The sequence below is a fragment of the Hyperolius riggenbachi genome, chromosome 1 (assembly GCF_040937935.1).
Source record: "Hyperolius riggenbachi isolate aHypRig1 chromosome 1, aHypRig1.pri, whole genome shotgun sequence".
NCBI lineage: Eukaryota > Metazoa > Chordata > Amphibia > Anura > Hyperoliidae > Hyperolius > Hyperolius riggenbachi.
Genome location: NC_090646.1, coordinates 478,137,449 through 478,158,773, shown reverse-complemented (window position 1 = coordinate 478,158,773; position 21,325 = coordinate 478,137,449). Strand labels below are relative to the sequence as shown.

Below are 21,325 nucleotides of genomic sequence, written 5' to 3'. Positions count from 1 at the left end.
ATGCCTAGCCGGGTCTCCAAAATGCACAAATCAATCTGCAGCCCATATCTGCCAGTGCATTCTATCTTGTAAGGGGGTGAAAAATAAAAAAGAAATGGCTGTCCCAGAACCCTTATTGAGATTTGAGTATGGCTTCTGGACAATAGCTAGATTTTAAACTTTTCTCTGTTCTTTCAATATGTAGATAAGTTTAGACACAAGACATTTAACAGTCTTAATGTGTGTGTATTCTTATTTTTTTCATGTTTACTTTATATTTGTTGTATTGTTACTAGTCCATGAGAACTAAAGCTATACTATTAAACATCTCAATACACTATTTAAAATAGCGTGAAGAGCCACACAACAATTGATTCAAACTTCTTCACACTGATTTATTCACGTAACAAAAAAACTATTTATCCCGCACATGAACCCAACACTGCTATGGAAGGAAATGGGTGTGGTGTTTTTGTTTACTGCAATACAGATCAACCAGCTATAAGGCTTGGTTCGAACTTGAGTGGATACAAAATGTCACGGTAAAAGCACATCTGCTCAGGATGCGCTGTGCTCCATCTCATGTCCGTGCTGTCGTTCACATTACCTGCCATTTTGCATCCGCTTTGACTGCCCCTTCCTCTGCCACTGCACAGGCAATAGCCGGTGTACAAAGGCTGAAGGCCAGCAGGAGCATGGGGCTCCCCATTGGTTTAGACCAATTCTCCCTAGCAACAGGGAGGATTTTCATTGGTCCACCATGAACCATTGATAATCTTCCTTGTTAATAAGGAGGATTCCCATTAGAGAGCCCCATGCTTCTGCCAAGTTCTGTGTGTTGTCTGTGTATACCAGCGTCTCCTCTGCAATGGACCGAGCAACGGGCACCAGCGGTGGTGGAACCGAATCCACAGGACAGGTGAGTATGCCTTTTCCATGAGGTGATCAGTCTAGTGAGAACAGACACTGTCGATTTTAACAGGTTTTCAGCAGAGTTCAGATGCTGAAGTGAGAATAGCAAAAAGGCATGCAGAGGCTGGTGGGCGTCCTCGGGTATCCAAGTACAGCAGACTGACAGGGCGTGCAGAGGCAGACACACTACCTGGGGGAGAGATTACAAAGCCTGCCAAACGGCCAAAACACGGGGAGAGCCCATCCTAAATTACCATACGCTTTCAACACTACTTGGAACATGTGAGTGCAAACTGATTTTACTGAGTAACAAAGTATTAGCAGTATTACGCTATGTGAGGCATTTATATTATGGTACCTGGAAAGCAATATTTAAAGGCATAGAAGAACGGTATCTTTACTAGAGGAGTGAACCATACTGAGCCAGAGTGGTGGGGGGCGACCTAGGAATGGTCTCAATGTGCCATCTGACCTAGTAGAGGGTCTTAACACACGGTGAGTGGCTCATTAGGGGTGTGGTGGAGGCTATGCTGTAAGAAGCCCTGAAAGATATCTAGGCCCTGAGAGGGACACCGATCAGCAGGCCAGTGAAACATCAGAGACTTTTGCTTATTATTTGCATATTTGGACTAGTGCTATTGTTGGATTCATTATGACTATTTCTTAATTTGCACATGGTTGTAGTTATGTGTGCCTTCTGTTGATCATGCTTAGTGAGCTGTGTGCACATTTCTCTTAAATTGTATTAGATGTATAGATGAGGAGTCTGGCAATAAAACAATTCCTCAGAAAAGTTCAGGGTAAAAAATATACTCACAGGAATAGAGAAAAAAAATTAAACAAAAACATAACAGCTGCTACAGCAGATAAGCATCTAAACTGTCTTGGCTCAGTAAAGAACAGTCTACACTTTAAACACGGACATAATAATTGCATTCACATATGACACAGGCATCTAAGATGTAGTCATCCAGAAAGTACCGTATACAGGAACTGGAAAAGCAGAACCTGGCAAAATATCTTGTGTTGTCATCCTGTCCAGCTTCCATGAGATGTGCTTGTTGCATTAAAACCACAAAAACAACTTCTCTATAACTAAGCCTCAAAAGATCCTCAAATCTAACTTGACCGAATATGAGAGACCCGGCCAGTGAGAGAGGTCCGGGGGCCCCTGGCCATCGTGCGAACCAATCGTGTGTTTTTAAACATTTTTTTTTTTCAGCTCTAGGACATGGCAGACAGGTGAGCGGTTAGGGAGGGACCCCTGTGGGAGGAATGCCTGCACGGGGCGGTCCTGCTAGCGACGCAATCTTGCGATTTGCGTCCAACTGAAGCCTCCCACCTGAATGCTAATGGCTGCTAGATGTGGTATGGCAGGTAAAGGGTGTATGACAGTGCATCCTGATTGGCTGACGAGCACCTGCTGACGACTTAAATGTAGCTGCATACATGTATTGCTGTGTTCTATTGCTTGTGTGTGTCGAATTTAGCATTCAGTATGAAGGCAGTGTTGGTGGGTTTTCTGGATGTGAGAGGTCCAGAGCCTGGGTGTGAGAGGTCCAGGCCCACCTGCACTCCCCTCCAGGTATCGCGCATTGGCCTTGGGGCCCCGGCCAGTGAGAGAGGTCCGGGGCCCCTGGCCATCGTCCGAACCAATCGTGTGTTTTTAGACCTCCAGAAAGTAAGAGCCTTTTTCTTTAATCTGCCACAAAAATTATTCTTTCTGTGTAATATAAAATGCATTTGTAAAAGTACCGGTAATCTCTTCTCTCCCCATGCCACTTGTCACATGTCTGAAGGAAGCTGGAAAAACTTGTAAAAATATATGATAAATGCTTATTGGATACCCGAGGTGATATGTGACATGATGAGATAAATGTGTATGTACAGTGCCGAGCTCACCAATAACTAGGCTTTGTTTCTTTTTTAATTTTCTCTGCCTGAAAGTTAAAAATCAGGTATACAATTGACAGTCTCTGCTTGGGTGAGGACTGGGCCGGACTATCACGTAACCCTCACTGCTCAGGAATTACAGCCATAAAACATTTTTTTAGCAGAAAATGCATTCTGAGAGCAGAAAGGAGATAAAAAGGGGCAATAGTTCATGGATTTTAGCTCTTGCATACTTTAATGAATGTCATTAAGAAGAGGTCATGATGAAACAGTAGAAACTTAAAATTTATATTTAAATATAAAATAAAACTGAGGGATAGCTAAAAAGTCACTTTTAGGAGAAGGAGGATAGATACAATTATTTATCTCATCACTTTTCTTTTACCTCAGATGTCCTTTAACTACTTCAGCCCTCAGCAGTGGCGTAGCTAAGGAGCTGTGGGCCCCGATGCAAGTTTTACAATTGGGCCCCCAAGCACTCTATACACAACAATTTATACGGCGCACCAAATTCTGCCTAGGACAACCACAGTGTCAGAGGAGCAAACATGGGATGGGGAACAGTTTGTTAGTGATCACTACTATTTAAAGTATCTATAGAAGTGATTATTACCAGCACAGGACCAATAGAGAGCTTATACTATAGTTGAGGGAGGGCCCTTCGGGGCCCCTCTGGCCCAAGGGCCCCAATGCACCCCCTATTGCTACGCCCCTGGCCTTCAGTCGTGTTTCACTTTATGCATCCAAGCAATTTTCACCTCCCATTCATTCGCATATAACTTTATCACTACTTATCACAATGAACTGATCTATATCTTGTTTTTTCCACCACCAATTAAGGCTTTCTTTGGGTGGTACATTTTGCTAAAAGCTGCTTTACTGTAAATGCATTTTAACAGGAAGAATAAGAAAAAAACTGAAAAAATTCATTATTTCTCAGTTTTCGGCCATTATAGTTTTAAAATAATACATGCCTTCATAATTAAAACCCACGTATTGTATTTGCCTAATAGTCCCGGGTATCACACCATTTAAATGATGTCCCTATCACAATGTATGGCGACAATATTTTATTTGGAAATAAAAGTGCATTTTTTCCGTTTTGCATCCATCACTATTTACAAGCTTATAATAAAAAAAAAATAGAAATATTTACCATATTTTTCGGAATATAAGACGCTCCGACATATAAGACGCACCTAGTTTTAGAGGACAAAAATCAGGAAAAAAAATTAACTAAACCTAGATGCGTCTTTGGTGCAGGGGTGTCTTATTAACCTACTCCCCTCTAAAATGTCTCTATCTAAGCTACACTGGCCAGCTACACTACACTTCACTAACTAACCCCTTCTGCCCCCACCAACTACACTACACTTCACTAACTAACCTCTGCTTTCCCCACCAACTACTCTACACTTCACTAACTAACCTCTGCTGTCCCCACCAACTACACTACACTTCACTAACTAACCCCTTCTGCCCCCCACCAACTACACTACACTTCACTACACTTCACTAACTAACCTCTGCTGTCCCCACCAACTACACTACACTACAATTCACTAACTAACCTATGCTGCCCCCACCAACTGCACTACACTTCACTAACTAACCCCTTCTGCCCCCCACCAACTACACTACGCTACACTTCACTAACTAACCTCTGCTGTATCTCACCTGATCCTGCCGCCGCGCTCCTGTCCTCCATCTGCGGTAATCCGAGGCTGCCCGATCATCCACATTCATGTCTACTGTATCATGAGACTTCCCACTCATTAAGGATGCAGCTCTTTGGCGTCCCATCCGCCGCTTTCCTCATCGCTGCAGTCTCGGTATATAGACTGCAGCCTTCCTGTGTACGCGTTCCTCTGCCGATACTCTTCCTAGTTACCGCGTCATAGGCACTTCCTAATTACAGCGCACGTGACGTCAGGCGCACGTGCGCTGCGGGTCACACAGAAGAGGCACTGTAACCAGGAAGTGCCTATGACGCGGTAACTAGGAAGAGTATCGGCAGAGGAACGAGTACACCGGAAGGCTGCAGTCTATATACCGAGACTGCAGCGATGACGAACATGGCGGATGGGACGCCAAAGAGCTGCATCCTTAATGAGTGGGAAGCCTCATGATACAGTAGACATCAATGTGGATGATCGGGCAGCCTCGGATTACCGCAGATGGAGGACAGGAGCGCGGCGGCAGGATCAGGTGAGTATATTCCGGGGCCCAAAACCGTATATATATAAGACGCACCCACTTTTTCCCCCCAGTTTTGGGGAAGAAAGTGTGTCTTATATTCCGAAAAATACGGTAATCTTTACATTAATATTTAAAATATTTAAAAAGTTTAGACCCTTAGGTAAATATTTACTTTTTTTATTATTATTATTATAATAATTATTTCTTTTTTACTGAACATTTTATTTGGGTATTTTTGGGAGGGTGGGATATAAATAGTATTTTTTTAATGTACATATGTGATTTTTTTTTTATGTAGATGAAGTTTTACTATTTGGCCACAAGATGGCAGCCATGAGTTTGTTTACATTACATCCCGCTAAGCGTAACGTACGCTTAGAGAGACATAATGGGGACGTGACAGGCAGAAAGAGCGAGGCTTCCGAGAGAAGCCGTCGCTTTTTCTGACGGGGAAAGGGATCAGTGATCGGTCACCATGTCCCGATTCACTGCTTCCCTGGCTAACGAACCGCGGGCTGGGAGCACGGGTGCACGCACGCGATCGGCAACGGGAGCGCACATGCGGCCTTTTGGACGTATGCTATACATCCAAAAGGCCAAAGTAGTTATTTAAAGAAGATGATTAATTATGTGGAGAAATAATCAGGTATGCAGTGGCTCTTGAAGCAGACCCAAACCAAACATTTTTTTAATTCAAAATATTTAGTTGCACCACTCTGAGCATACAAAGATAAATTAACACTCCTTCAAGCCTATGAGCATTTCAGTGCATGCTTTTCACCCTTCTCTGTTCATAACTAGGGTTATACAGGTGGCAGCCATTAGTAATTCCTCCTTTGCCGGACACCACCTACTCCAGCATTTTGCCGGATTCTGTCACGGCAATATGAAAGGAAGGGAGGGGGCTCCTCCAATAAACATAAAATATTTTATATTTGTCATCATGCAGCTGAAAAAAGGCTGCTATTTATTATTATAATTTAGAAAATAGATTTTATTCCTGAAATCTTGTATTTTTAATTTGGGTCCACTTTAAGGTGCCAATGCATGTAGAGATGTATGGGCAGATTGACCAAAAGATAGATTTCTCTCTGATCACCTCTGATAAGCGAGAGATGTTTTGGCTGCCCATTCACTGCAGGGCCGATTCCAGATTGATTTCAGCATGAAATCTCTCAGGAATTGACCTCTGGATGCTGCACCCGCTGCTGTTCCACCAATAGTGAATTTTTTACCCCCACGGTGCCTAGGGCAGGTTTAAACTTTTTGCTGCCTGATGGTGAGGATGCAAGAATTTTAAGAAAATGTAACCCACCCTTCCTACCTTTTCTGACATGTCATCATGCTCTCTTCCTGCAGATTATTATACCACCTTGACATTTTATAGAATCCTCCCCTGCTATTTCGCTATATACCCTGACCACCCATACACATTTTTTTCATGTGCTTTCATATGCCACCTGTTTCCTCCATGCATTAATTGCATCATGAAGTGTGAATGTATAGATTTCAGCCAGGTACAAGCATGGGAAACTACACACACACTAAACTAGACATGCACAGAAACAATAAACACAGAGTCTATTGTTTCCAATTAGATACACTCTGCATGAAGATGATAAAAGACTAACTAAAGCCTTTAATGCTGGGAATGCACGTCAAGATTTTGCGGCAGAATCGTTCCGATAGATGCCTTCGATAGATAAAATTCCGTCATGTCCGATTCTCCGCTCGATTCTTTTCCACTCGATTTCTCATAGAAATGAATGGAAAAAAGATAAGAAAAACGAGCGGAAGAATCGAATGGTTAATAGATTGCGCGGAGAATCGACCACAAAAAATGTTACGTGTATTCCCAGCAGTACACACGCACCAGCCTGCTGCCTGATTATCGTCTGACTTTAGTCTGTTGGATGATAATCAGGCATGTGTACGCGCACAAAGGACTAGACCCACAGTACATATGCCCTATCCAACCGTCGGATCTACTCGCACGACTGTTGGGCTAATATTATGCAGTTGTTTGCGTGTGCACTATAAGCCGTTTGAATGACTTGTACTTGTTTTCAGTGGGGCCGTATTATGCAGTCCGTCCAGGGACGTAACAATAGGGGATGCAGCCCCTACATCCTGTTTAAACAGGAAGTAGTATGAAGCACTTAGAGATCGGAACCTCCGGCGGTGGATGGAGGTATGTGTCCTGCCTGCCGCTGCTGCTGCCAGTGATAGATGCTGGAGGGGGAGCGCTGAGAGGAGAGCCCGAAGTGAGGGAGGAGGGGGACTGTCCCCCTTCCCCGTCGATGGCCAATGCTACTCCCCTCTTGCTGCGACCCCTCCTGCGCCCCCCCCCAAATTGGCCCTAAGTGGGCACCAGGGGAGGGGGGCATCCAAATTCTTGCAGGGGAGCCTGGTGACTTCTAGTTATGCCCCTGAGTCCATCATTCTGCTTGCATGCGCAGTATGTAAATAAGTTGTCACGCTCGGCCGTGCTCTGTGCAGTTGGTAACTCCCAAATATATGCAGACGTCCAGGATTTGATGCAAGTGATGTTTATTTACAGTGAAAGGAGCATGCAATGTTCAAAGCAGGGTTTCCAAAACATGATCCACCAAGAACAGGTTGCAACACAAGTTCAAGATCAATAAGCACGGTGGCGTAGTGGTTAGCTCTCTCCCCTTGCAGCGCTGGGTCCCTGGTTCGAATCCCAGCCAGGGCACTATCTGCAAAGAGTTTGTATGTTCTCTCCGTGTCTGTGTGGGCTTCCTCCGGGCACTCTGGTTTCCTCCCACATTCCAAAAACACACGGATAAGTTAATTGGCTCCCCCTAAAATTGGCCCTAGACTACAGTACTTACACTACATAATATAGACATATGGCAATGGTAGGGATTAGATTGTGAGCTCCTTTGAGAGACAGTTAGTGACAAGATATATATATATATACACTGTACAGCGCTGCGTAATATGTCGGCGCTATATAAATACTAAATAATAATAAATAATAATATTACCCAGTGAATGGCAAACGGATACGAGTCCAGGAACAGATATGCAGGTTGAATCAGGAACAGACATGCAGGTTATCCAGGAACAGGTATACAGGTTTAACCACTTGAGGACCACAGTGATAAACCCCCCTAAAGACCAGGCTGCTTCTTACTTAATTGGCCACTGCAGCTCTAAGGCCAAGCTGCAGGGACGCACAACACAGTACACGAGTGATTCCCCCCCCTTTTCTCCCAACTAACAGAGCTCTCTGGTGATGGGGTCTGATCGCCCAATCCCCCCCCCCCCCCCCCCCTTGTGTTTTTTTTTTTTAAATAAATATTTATGTTCTTTGTAAAAAAAAATCCTAGTTCTCTTTTTTTTGTGTTCTTCCTAATCCCCTCCCCCCAGCCCGCCAATCACAGCGATCAGCTGTCATAGGCTTCTGCCTATGAGAGCCGATTGCTCTCTTGTCCCCCAGGGGGATCGCAGCGCTGCACTGTGTAAATAGACGGCGTGATCGCCGTCTAACAGTCTCCCGAGCGGCGACTGAAGTCGGGGCGGAACTCCGCCCCCCGAGCAGGAGATGCGCGCAGCCTGCATGCGATCTCCTGCAATTCCCAGCCCCAGGACTTGACGGCTGACGCCAAGTGGCGTTAGGCGGTCCTGGGGCTGCCGCCATGACCACGCCCCTTGGCGTGGGGCAGTCTTTAAGTAGTTAACCAGGAACATGCATACAGGCAAGGAATCCAGATACTCAGGACATGAACAGGTATTCAGGCATGAAGTCCAGATACTCAGTGCAGGAACAGGCATACAGGCATGAACTCCAAGAGCTCAGGACATCAACAGGAACATAGGCTTGGAATCCACATATTCAGAACAGGAACTAGGATACAGGACATGAACACTAGATACAAGAGTCAGCGAACAGGGAAGCTGAGGTCCAGCTGCACTAAAGCTAGGCTAGACAATACAATGCAACAGCAAAGCCTGCTGGGAACTCAGGATGCTAAATGCTTCCACTAATGGAGCAATCACCCTGCAGGTGATGGAACACTCCCATGCATATGCAAATTGTATCAAGTCACTGCCAGCTCATTGCTGCAGTAACAGAGAGTCCTGACACATGCATATGCAAATTGGAACAGCTCCAGTGCTTGCTGATCACTGCATAGGCAGGGAATCCTGACATAAGTTGGTTGTTTAGTCGTGTGGGCATACAGGTTGTGTGGTTGGTCGTATTTTTTGCTTGTTGGACGTGTGTACACAGCTTAAGATAAGTGTTATGGCACAGGTTTAAACCAGACTTCCTCATACATTCAACAAACATGACTACCCTTATTCTGACAGTTCCCATTATAAAAATCATCATTTCATGTTACATACAGCTATCAGTACAAATTAAAAATTGTTTTTTTATCGACTACAAAGTCCCATGTGGATAATATACTTTAAGCTTCAGAATAATCTCTAAAATATTGCAATGGTGTCATACCTGTAACAGTGATAGTCTCTGGCATACTTTTTGATGAACTGAACGTCCTCTGGTGTCCAGATATCCTGTATTCGCAATCATATTTCCCAGAATCCCTTGTTCTCAAACTGTCAATACGGTGCTTTGAGCTCATGGTGTCATGGTAGCTATCAAGCTTACTAGAATCCTTATGAAAATAATAATTGACCTGAATATTTATGGGTGGGTGTTCACATTCCAGAATGACAGATTCTCCTTCAAAGTAAAGTGATTCCTTGGGAATTACCTTCAGTGTTGGGGTACTTGGTTGATCTAAAAACAAGAAAAGTGAAGTCATGTTTAATTCTAATATAAGAAAATAATGCAAGCTGACCTAGTGAGAGCACCTGAACATCTCACTGCCTCCCACTGCAGCACTACAGTTCCACGCTGATCAGTATGTAATGAAGCACTTACCCCTTCTCTCACACCCTCCCACTGCTCCCAGTGTGTTTATAAAAACAACAGGTACTGTGCTAAAGAGTACCTAAAGTGTAAAAGAGCCTATCATGCCAGGCTCTGTTTTAGGGCTGGTTCAGACGGACGTTTGGAGGCGTCGCGTTCAATGGGGTCGCGGTGGCAATGCGTTCAGGCTTTCAGCAGCGTTCGCGTTGCGTTCGGATGCGGTCGCGTTATTTATTCCCCTAGGGGGACATTAGCTGTCGCGGTTAACCGCCCCTGGAAGCAACATGTAGCTTCCAGGGGCTCCTTGAACACCAGTGAAAATCGGGACCCGAACGCCGCATTCGTGTAAATGCGCGTAAAAGCTTGGTACAAACGCTCCCATTTACTTGTATGGGAGCGTTTAACGCCAAGCCCCGAACGCTGGCAGTAAACGCTCCACAAGCGTCTGTCTGAACCAGCCCTTAAACAAAAGCTTAAAAAACAAACACTTACCTAAAGAGAGGGAAGGCTCTGGGTCCTATAGAGCCCTTCCTCTCCTCTCCTGGTCCGAATCCTCCCGCAGTGGCAGAGTACAGTCTTCCACCCATTGGTCGAAGAATGCTAACGGGGGAGCCAGTGCTGGAACGAGGGGATTGTGAGAAGAACTGGAAGGCTCTATAGGATCAAAAGCCTTTCCTCTCCCTAGGTAAGTATCTGTTTTGGGTTTTTTTTAGCTTCAGACTCACTTTAAAGAGACTCTGCAACAAAAAAAAGTTCCTCTGGGGGGTACTCACCTCAGTAGGGGGAAGCCTCAGGGTTCCAATGAGGCTTCCCCCATCCCTGTAGCTGCAGGCAATCCAGCGTTGGCTCCCCCGAAGTCTCCTGTAATCCACGCTCAACAAGCCTGACAAGGCTTGCTATATTTACCTTCCCTAGCTCCAGCGGGGGCGCTGTTGCAGCTCTCAGCACAGAGATAGGCGAAAATAGCCGATCTCTGTCTGGTCCGCTCTACTGCGCTGGAGACTTGCGCCTGCGCAGTAGTGCGGGCCAACAGCGATCGGCTATTTCCACTTATCTCCGAGCGGAGAGCCGATACTGCGCTTGCGCTGGAACCAGGAATGTAAATATTTACATCCCTGCTGTTCGGAGGGCCAGATCGAGAATGCCATGGGACACAGGAGGACGGGGGGGAAGCCTTGATAGGATCTGGAGGCTTCCCCCACCCGAGGTGAGTACCCCCAAGGGAACTTTTTCTCGTTACAGGTTTTCTTTAAGTGATGAGATAGACATTTGTATGTACAGTGCCAAGCATACAAATAAATATGCTGTGTTGCTTTTCTTTTTTTCTCTGCCTGAAAGAATAAGCTATTGAACTGACAGTTTTTCTCCAGTAGGGACCCAGTCTGGACTATAATCTCCTTCACTGATAAGGAACTGCAGCTTTCCTGGCAGAGAACTGAGCTTCTGAGAGCAGGGGATAGATAAAAAGGTCAATACTGAAGTATAACTTAAAAGATACAGGTGGCTGCCAAGCCAGGGGCAGGCTAGGCCAACTTGGTCGGAGGTTTCTGAGGAGCTTTGGCAGATTTAGTAAACACGGCAGAGACTGCGTTCCCAGAGCGTTAAAGGGACACTTAAGTCAAACAAAAAAATGAGTTTTACTCACCTAGGCCTTCCATATAGCCCCCTGCAGCTGTCCGGTGCCCTCGCCGTCTCCCTCCGATCCTCCTGGCCCCGCCGGCAGCCACTTCTTGTTTCGGTGACAGGAGCTGACAGGCTGGGGACGCGAGTGATTCTTCGCGTTCCTGGCCACAATAGCGCCATCTATGCTACTATAGCATATATCATATACCATATAGCAGCATAGAGGGTGCTAATGTGTCTGGGAACACGAAGAATCACTCGCGTCCCCAACCTGTCAGCTCCTGTCACCGAAACAGGAAGTGGCTGCCGGCGGGGCCAGGAGGATCGGAGGGAGATGGCGAGGTCACCAGACAGCTGCAGGGGGCTATTGGAAGCTCTAGGTTAGTAAAACTCATTTTTTTTGTTTGACTTAAGTGTCCCTTTAAAATAGGGTTTATGTGCAATGCACAAACCATGATCCCCAAAATATGCATAAAAACCATGAGTCTGGACTAAGGCTTTACTGCTTAGTGAGTGAAATTAACATGGATACTCTCAAGAGAAAGACAACTGAAAGTGTCACATTTATATGTGACACTTTCATATCTAGTTGGCCTTCAGATATGACAGCACGTGGTGGGCAGGGTGAACAAGGAGACAGTGATGAGCGAAAACGATGATATTCTTTTTGCATTCTTTTTTGTGAAAATAATGATAAATTCAACTTGCCATTTAAAATCATCTTGTAATAAGGTTGTGGTTTTTGTATCTTTTTGCTAAAATATAATAAGCACTTTTTCACATTTCCATGGTAAAAATATGGTTACTGTGCCAATAAAATATTGTTCCCAAAACAAAATTAAAAAAAAAATAAATAAAGATTTTTCACATTTTTGCGAATTTTAACCATATTGAAAAAATACAATGTATTTTCACAAAAATGTTCTCGAAAGTGAAAATTCGAAAATACCATTTTCGATACAAAAATGACTTTGGCGAAAACTTGCGAGCAACGCTGCCAGTCGGCAGTCGGAGGCTGTTGTACACACGCTGGACTATTGTCAGAAGCGGTCTTTAATGACTGCCACAGCTTACTTTAATCTAGCATTTAATGCTAGATTAAAGTCGATTTGTACAGGCCAACAGAACAATGGAGGGATTTCATCCTACACGGTTTCCTCATGTTCTATTACAAAAAGCACACACTTCCTTAACAGTAGTGCTCACTGCTTCTAAAAAGCTGAGCACAGGTTGCAGGAACACTGCTTTAGGGTGCAAAAGAGGCATTTCAGCAAGGGAAGGAGATGTGCAATGTACATATATTATCTGTGAAATTGTAGGTACATTCATCAAATAGTATTTGTGTCAGGGGAACAAATACTTTGTAAGGTACTTACCCAGGACAGTCAGTGACACTGGAAAGCTGCGGTCTGATTCCTGTCTTCCCCTGGAGTCTGACACCCAATACAAACAGCTGTAGGAGCCACCATCACTCCTTTTCGCTGAACTGATTCTGTACTTGTTAGCTTCACTCTCTTGAATTGTTTGATCATTCTTGAAGAATGTATATCCGTGCACTCTGAAGTCTACTGATGCTTGGCACTGCAGAGTAACTGGTTCTCCTGTCAGGTATGTGGCGTATCTGGCTGAGGAGGTGATGCTTGGTTGCTGAAGATAGCCTGCAAACAAAATAAGGACTCATTTCTCTCTTAAAAATACGATTGAATTCATTATGGGTGACACAATGTTTTCTGGTGAGCAGTGGCATAACTACAATTCATGGCCCCCTTCTCTTGCCTCCCCTTGATGCCCTTCACAGCCTTAGTGCACATCTTGCAAGGGTCATAAAACAAGTGTGGCCATCATGATCTTCACGCCCATAACAAGTGTGGCCACAAAAACAGGTCCATAGGAAAATGGCGCCTTTGAATAATGGCGCACAGTAATGGCGATAATTTTTTTGCCGCTTATTGTTATTTAACATTTAGCTATAAAACTATAGAACATTAAATACCGTTTTGATCATTGACTATATCCCTGTAAAACGTTAACTACCGTTATAAGAAGTAGGAGGAAAAATGATTGTACAGGGCAGCTGGCTGCGCTGCTCACACTAATTACTGTATGGTGCCAGTCACTAACACACACTGACCTGTCTACATAAACTCCTCCCCCCACCTACACCTAACACTAACCTTAGAGAGAAGAGGCTCAGCACAATGTAGAAATGTATTCAAGCTATTTAATAAAACATAGCTCTTTATTTGGTTCCTTTAAAGGGGAACTGAAGAGAGAGGTATACAGAGGCTGCCATATTTATTTCCTTTTAATCAATACCAGTTGCCTGGCAGCCCTGCTGATCCTCTGCCTCTAATACTATTAGCCATAGCCCCTGAACAAGCATGCAGCAGATCAGGTGTTTCAGACTTTAAAGTCAGATCTGACAAGATTAGCTGCATGCTTGTCTCTGGTGTTATTCAGGGTAACAGTAAATTCGGGCGCCTGAGGCTAGTGGACAAATCGGGCGCCGCCATTCACTCCTATAATAAATATCGTTTAATGGGCGCCCGATAGGAAAAAAGGGCGCCGGAGAAAAATAACGTTTTAAAAGCGGCGCCCGGAGACTTAATGTTTTATTACTGTTTCTCATGATTACACATTATTTAATGATTTATACATTTTTAAATTTTATTTTTAAACGAAAAACAGTACAATATTTTTTTTTAAACATTATTTTTAAACGAAAAACAGTACAATTTTTTTTTTTTTACATTATTTTTAAACGAAAAAACCAACAGGGGGGTCTTAGGTTTAGGCACCAACAGGGGGGTCTTAGGTTTAGGCACCAACAGGGGGGTCTTAGGTTTAGGCACCAACAGGGGGTCTTAGGTTTAGGCACCAAAAGGGGGGTCTTAGGTTTAGGCACCAACAGGGGGGTCTTAGGTTTAGGCACCAACAGGGGGTCTTAGGTTTAGGCACCAACAGGGGGGTCTTAGGTTTAGGCACCAACAGGGGGGTCTTAGGTTTAGGCACTAACAGGGGGGTCTTAGGTTTAGGCACCAACAGGGGGGTCTTAGGTTTAGGCACTAACAGGGGGGTCTAGGGGTTAGGGGTAGGTACAGGGAGGGTTACTTAGGCACCAACAGGGGGGGTCTTAGGTTTAGGCATCAACAGGGGGGTCTAGGGGTTAGGGGTAGGTACAGGGAGGGTTACTTAGTAATTTTTTTTTTAAAACGTTATTATACGTTTCACTATTTAAACGAAAGATTAACGTTTTTACAATTGCCGATTTAATGCACATTATTTAATGATTTATAACTTTATAAAACATTAATTTTAAACGAAATACAGTACAATACATTTTTAAACGTTATCCATGCTTATCGTTAAAAACCCGGCGCCCTTTTTTCCCAGCGCCCCTTTTTAACGTACGCGTTATTCAGATACTACTGCAGAGAAATAGACCAGCAGGGCTGCCAGGCAACTGGTATTGATTAAAAGGAAATAAATATGGCAGCCTCCGTATACCTCTTACTTCAGTTCCCCTTTAAGGTTAAAGCACAAGTAGGGTTGCTGAACAGTGACAACCATGCTGTTTCAGATAGTAACAACCTTTCTTCAGGCTCAGCAGGCTGAGGGACTGTTCACCCTGAGTTAAAGGTTGTTATTACAGCAGGACTACTGCCCTACTTCTCCGTTTAACCTTATTTTAAAGAACTATGTTTTATTAAAGAGCTTGAATACATTTCTACCTAGAAGGTGCCGATCCACTTCTTGAACTAACAGTAAGCTTTGCAGCTACATCCGCATTGACCCGGCACCCGAATGTCCTTCCCAGTGCTGGCTGCTGGCACTAAATCTGAAAGCCTGAGTTCCACTATGCTACTCACTTTAAATTGGTCCTATCACCTAAATTCTAAAACTGTATGCTTCCCTATGAAAGTATATACTAACAATACTAGTCTACCAAAATAAAGCATGTTACATTAGTAAAAAGTTTTCCTGAAACTTCCATTAGAGTACAGTATTTTGCATAGGCAAAAATGTCAAGTTCTGCCTCCGAGGTGCATTGTGGGAGAATTGTGTAATCTGAAACATTTCAACTAGCCAGGCAGAATGTGCATATATGACACAAACAGAAGCTGATACTCTAAGCTTTAGCAACACAGCTACTGTATTTTATGTAGATTATTACGTTTTGCCTAGTAACTTATAGGTCAGTTTAAAACTGTTCCTTATCAAGTTTAATAGGCTACAACTAATACAATTGCTAGATTTTTGTCAGCTGAAAAGATCACATGTGATTGTTTCAGGGGGACAATGCTTTATTGCAGTTCCGACAGCTGCTTGCAGCTGGTCACATGTTGCGTGTGCTCCCCTTGACTGCATAACACAGGACATGCTGCTTGGCAGAGAGCTTAGTCTATAATGGTGGTGAATCATTTGTTTCACAAAATGACCATACATTCATTTTGTTATCCATCCACTATCTGTATGTACAGTATGCACCATATAATCTTGGCTGTTCATTCTAACCTGTTTCTTGAGCTTATCAAACTATTTTTTTTCAAAGTAAGTTCAATCTGTTTGTCTTTATGCCACACAGCTTAGTGCATGTTTCACATTGACCCCAGTGCATGTTTCACATTGGGCCCCCTCAATCGCTCTATATATAACAATTGATATGGAACCCCAAAACCTGCTAAGGACAGCTGCAGTGTTAGAGAGGTATAAGCAGGGTAGGAGAACAGTTTATTAATGGTTACAACTTATCAAAGCACGTATAGAGGTGATTATTACCAGCTCAGCACCAATAAAGAGCTAATAAAGTGGTTGAAGAAAGGCCCCTACTGGGCCTCTCTGGTCCAGGATGTCCCCGGTGCAGTCACAACCTCTGCATCACCTATTGCTATGCCATATGTAGAAGTGATCATTACTAGCACAGGACCATTAAAGAGCTAATACCGTGCCTCTGGCCCAAGCTCTGGTCGCGCGTACGTTAAAAAGGGGCGCTGGGAAAAAAGGGCGCCGGGTTTTTAACGATAAGCATGGATAACGTTTAAAAATGTATTGTACTGTATTTCGTTTAAAATTAATGTTTTTTAAAGTTATAAATCATTAAATAATGTGCATTAAATCGGCAATTGTAAAAACGTTAATCTTTCGTTTAAATACTGAAACGTATAATAACGTTAAAAAAAAAAAATTACTAAGTAACCCTCCCTGTACCTACCCCTAACCCCTAGACCCCCCTGCTGATGCCTAAACCTAAGACCCCCCCTGTTGGTGCCTAAGTAACCCTCCCTGTACCTACCCTTAACCCCTAGACCCCCCTGTTAGTGCCTAAACCTAAGACCCCCCTGTTGGTGCCTAAACCTAAGACCCCCCTGTTGGTGCCTAAACCTAAGACCCCCCTGTTGGTGCCTAAACCTAAGACCCCCTGTTGGTGCCTAAACCTAAGACCCCCCTGTTGGTGCCTAAATCTAAGACCCCCCTTTTGGTGCCTAAACCTAAGACCCCCTGTTGGTGCCTAAACCTAAGACCCCCCCTGTTGGTGCCTAAACCTAAGACCCCCCTGTTGGTGCCTAAACCTAAGACCCCCCTGTTGGTTTTTTCGTTTAAAAATAATGTAAAAAAAAAAAAATGTACTGTTTTTCGTTTAAAAATAATGTTTGAAAAAAAATATTGTACTGTTTTTCGTTTAAAAATAATATTTAAAAATGTATAAATCATTAAATAATGTGTAATCATGAGAAGCAGTAATAAAACATTAAGTCTCCGGGCGCCGCTTTTAAAACGTTATTTTTCACCGGCGCCCTTTTTTCCTATCGGGCGCCCATTAAACGATATTTATTATAGGAGTGAATGGCGGCGCCCGATTTGTCCACTAGCCTCAGGCGCCCGAATTTACTGTTTCCCTGGTCGCAGCCTCTTGCATCCCCTATTGCTACGTTACTGATGAGTGGGATTCCTTTTTAAACATATTGTTTCAGACTGATGAAAGGTTTTATATGACACTGCTGGCAGCTCTACAGGATGTAGTATAAAGGGATTGGCACACTGACCTTCATACAGCTTGAGCTCTCCCAGAAGACATAGCCACAAATGCAAGCATAGCGGGAGGTTTCTGTGCATGGCTTACAGGTAAACCACAATGTAGCCTAGTAGTCAGAACATTCCTAGGCAGACGTTGGCAGGCCTTCCGCATCCACATGAACCCTACAGATAAACAGAAAAGTGTTAGAAATGATACCCTTGTTTAAAGTTACTTTATGGCAACTAAACGCCCCATAACACATTCATTTTTAACTATTATATAAGCAAGTTATAAACTGAATATACTATTAAATAGTAAAATACATACTGCGTCATACACCTATTTAAAATCTCTGTTACCTCTCAGTGAAGCCTGGAGAGATGTGAGAAGCGAGTACTTGGCTGCTTGTGACAGGTTAGTGATGCATTGTGATATTTGGTGACTGCCCCTTTCCTCCATACACATCTGGGAGTGCAGCCAGCTGTAGGACAGAGGCAGGAGAGGCTGCATTGTTACAAAGGAATCTCCTGCTGGCAGCTTGGGCCACAGGATCAAAACAGGAAGGGAAGAGCAGAGCAGGAAATCTGATAAACACAGGAGTAATGCGGAAAGACACCCTTGTAGAGCCTACTCTTTTTATACACACTTACATGAAACAATGTCCACTTGCTTAAAATTACAAACATATATAAATATAGGACTTCATCCCGTGTACTTTTCTGTGGGATATTTCATGCTATACAGAACTTTGTGCAAAGAATGGCTAAAAGAGGAACTCCACCTTTAAAGTGGACCTGAACTCTTGCACAGGACAGAAGGAAAACACAGATATATGCACCCTGTATGTATTTAGAGAGTTTAGCCTGTCTAATTCCCCCTCATCTGTGTCTAATCACAAGTTGCAATTTGATCTCTGAGCTGTTTCAGCTCAGGAATCTTCTCTGCCACGGCAGATAAGCTAATTTGTAAACACAGGATATATTAATATGTCTGTTTCCATGGAAGCACGTAGTAGACACACTGCAGATTTATTGCAGAATTTGTATCAGCTGTAACAAAAAAATGTTTTTTCTTGAAAGTTTATTGTGCTGTTTATCTTTTAGAGCAGAGAGAAAGTTCTGAGTTCAGGTCCACTTTGACTTTATTTTCTGCAATCCCCACTCTTATTAATAGGTTGCTTTGCTATAAGGTCCTGCTATTCTATGATGATCCCATATGCTTTATTTAATAGCAATGTAATGAAAATGAGTTGGGAAATAGGCCTCTCACACACTGTACACACTGTTATGTGCATTTCAGCAATGCGTATAGGGCTTGATTCACTAAACCGTGATAACTCAAATACCACACCTTATCAAATATCACACCTTATCAAATATCACACCTTATCAAATATCACACCTTATCAAATATCACACCTTATCAAATATCACACCTTATCAAAGATCACATCTTATGAAAAGATATCACACCTTATGAAAAGATATCACACCTTATCAAAGTTAACACACCTTATCAGAGTAGCATACCGAGCGCTACAAACTTATGCCTGCTAATTGGCAATGGCACTCGTCCTGCCCTGAGCCCCTGCGGATTCGTAGTGCTGCGTTTTACACAACGCTAGCGTTTCTGCTATGTGTGCACCTAGCCTTCATCTGTTTTCAATATTTTACCTCTAAGGGCCCTTTTCCACTAGAGCGATTGTGATTGCTGAATAGCAAAATCGCAAATCGCTAGTGATTTTTAAATCGCTAAGGTTGCTACTGTCGAGATTTCCATATGGCGGAATATCGTTTTTCCCAATAAACTGAATTGCGCGTGATCAAATAGAAATAAATCTAATATTTCCTTCTCTTAGGTTACAGAAGACAAAGACTTTCTGATGTATGGTGATTCTGATTAATATAGGTGCATTGAATATTTAGGAATATATATATGGCTTATTTTAATATTGCCAAGTAATACCGAATTGCACAGTCTGTGCCCTCTAGAAAGATTAGTTGGGAATAACAGGCAGTCAGCTGCTGTAATATTTGCAATAGGTAATCCTATGCAACTTGCAGGAATAATGATATCAGGTTGTACCTTGCTAGGACAAACAATGGCCAAACAAGAAGTTAAGTAACAATGAAAAACAGACGAACCTTCACTAACTTTTGTTTATAAATGAACCAGTTTTTGTGTGCAATTGCTCAAACCCCTTTGTGTTGAGTGTCTACATCTTAATCCAAGTAAATCCAGATGTCCTCATTGTGAAGGGTAGACAATGTCAGCTGAGAAACACAGGTTCCTTAGTTAATGGATAAAACGAAGCTTGGGAAATATATTGACTATGCTGTCAGCAATAGTTCATATTAAAAAGCATAAAGTTATATTACAATTCCCATCTAGGTTAAGAAAACAGACAGCACATGTATGTATTATTGCATAATAATTAAGAAGGGATATTTAAAAGGTTATGGCATTGTATATGTTACCTTTGTTTTTCCTATAGCTGGACAAACCAGTCATAATGTGTAAATGTTTACCAGTGTTGTATATTAAACAATGATGTTAGAGATATAAAACTCTGCAGACAGCACAATGTGTTATAATGAGAGATCCATGGTGGTTTTAAGCATGCCAATGATTTTTGGATCAAATCCAATCTATTTTAAATATGGTAGAAAAGGCCACTGTATAATGAATAATAACCAGTGATTCCAGCAAGGTCAGCTATCCATAGAGGAATTATAACATTGATTTATTCACTGTTGGGTTATAATAAAACATGATTTTTGTTTTTAGTTTGCCAAATATCCCAGTAAGTCTGTGATTAGTTAGCCAACAGCACCTACAAAGGGTGAAAGCCAGTATTACACTTGGGTTAAAGATTAGTCACAGAAAGCTCCCATTGGTCACTCCCACTGCCCAGTGATAGGCTAGAAGATTTAATCTCCTGGGCAGGACCATAGGTAGTGAGGGGAATAAGATGAGAGAGGATCAGACCATCAGGAGATCTGAGCAGACCAGGACATAGAGGATTCATGCCATCTGAACGCAACCACGCCTAAAAGGAACACGCCCAGAGGCCATCTTGGTGACTATATTTGAAACCAGTTCTGATTTTTCTTTTTAAGCATATGGCTTATCACAGCACAAATATCTGAACGTTTGATTTATTGACCATTGTCTTTCTTAAGTTTATAGTCATTTATAGCCAAAGGGAGTGCGTTCTTCCAGTGCACAGGAATTACTCATTCCGCATATTTGATAAAACCCATTCAGTGGGTATATTTTTCTTTAGATTGACACAATCAATCGTTCAAGAATCGCTGACTGTGAAATCCATAACTTATTTTTCTTTTTGGATAAAAGCTAGACCTTTCAAGCTACCTCCTCTAGATATTTTGATACTTTGCCGCAGCATGTGCAAGCCACACCTAGCCAAATTTAGGACGACTCAATAGATATCTTATTCCAAAATTATATGTATTTTACCCGCTTGCTCTGTGTAGTATCACAGGCCAGCGAAGGTTAAAGTATAGACAGTGGGAAAATTCCTGTCATTTATAGTTGATTGCATAGCGATTGTGGGGCAACGCCCAGTCGTCAGATCCACTGAGTCATCCTAAATTTGTTATATTGAATGGTATAGCTGACATCAGCCAGTTTATTTTGGGATAGCGCATTTTTGATTTTGGACTGCGCAATTTTGATTTTTGATAGCCACCATTTTGTTTTTGATAGCCACCATTTTGTTTTTGATAGCAGCCATTTTGATTTTGATAACAGCCATTTTGTTGTCGTTCAATTCA

General features: G+C 42.9%; 1 protein-coding gene across 3 annotated transcripts in view; it reads right to left on the bottom strand.

Annotated features, from left to right (window-relative positions):
* Window positions 1–21,325, bottom strand: part of LOC137554677 (Fc receptor-like protein 5) — a 75,294-nt gene that overhangs the window by 37,810 nt on the left and 16,159 nt on the right. For 2 of the 3 annotated variants that reach the window (XM_068271515.1, XM_068271517.1), the window contains exons 1-4: window positions 17,888–17,937; window positions 17,557–17,710; window positions 12,889–13,170; window positions 9,467–9,757 (exon numbers count right to left, since the gene is read on the bottom strand). In XM_068271515.1, the coding sequence (XP_068127616.1) occupies window positions 9,467–9,757; window positions 12,889–13,170; window positions 17,557–17,626 (643 nt within the window). In that variant the 5' untranslated portion in view covers window positions 17,627–17,710; window positions 17,888–17,937. Of the gene's footprint in view, window positions 1–9,466; window positions 9,758–12,888; window positions 13,171–17,556; window positions 17,711–17,887; window positions 17,938–21,325 lie in introns of those variants that run through there. The other variant, XM_068271516.1, reaches the window with a different exon arrangement.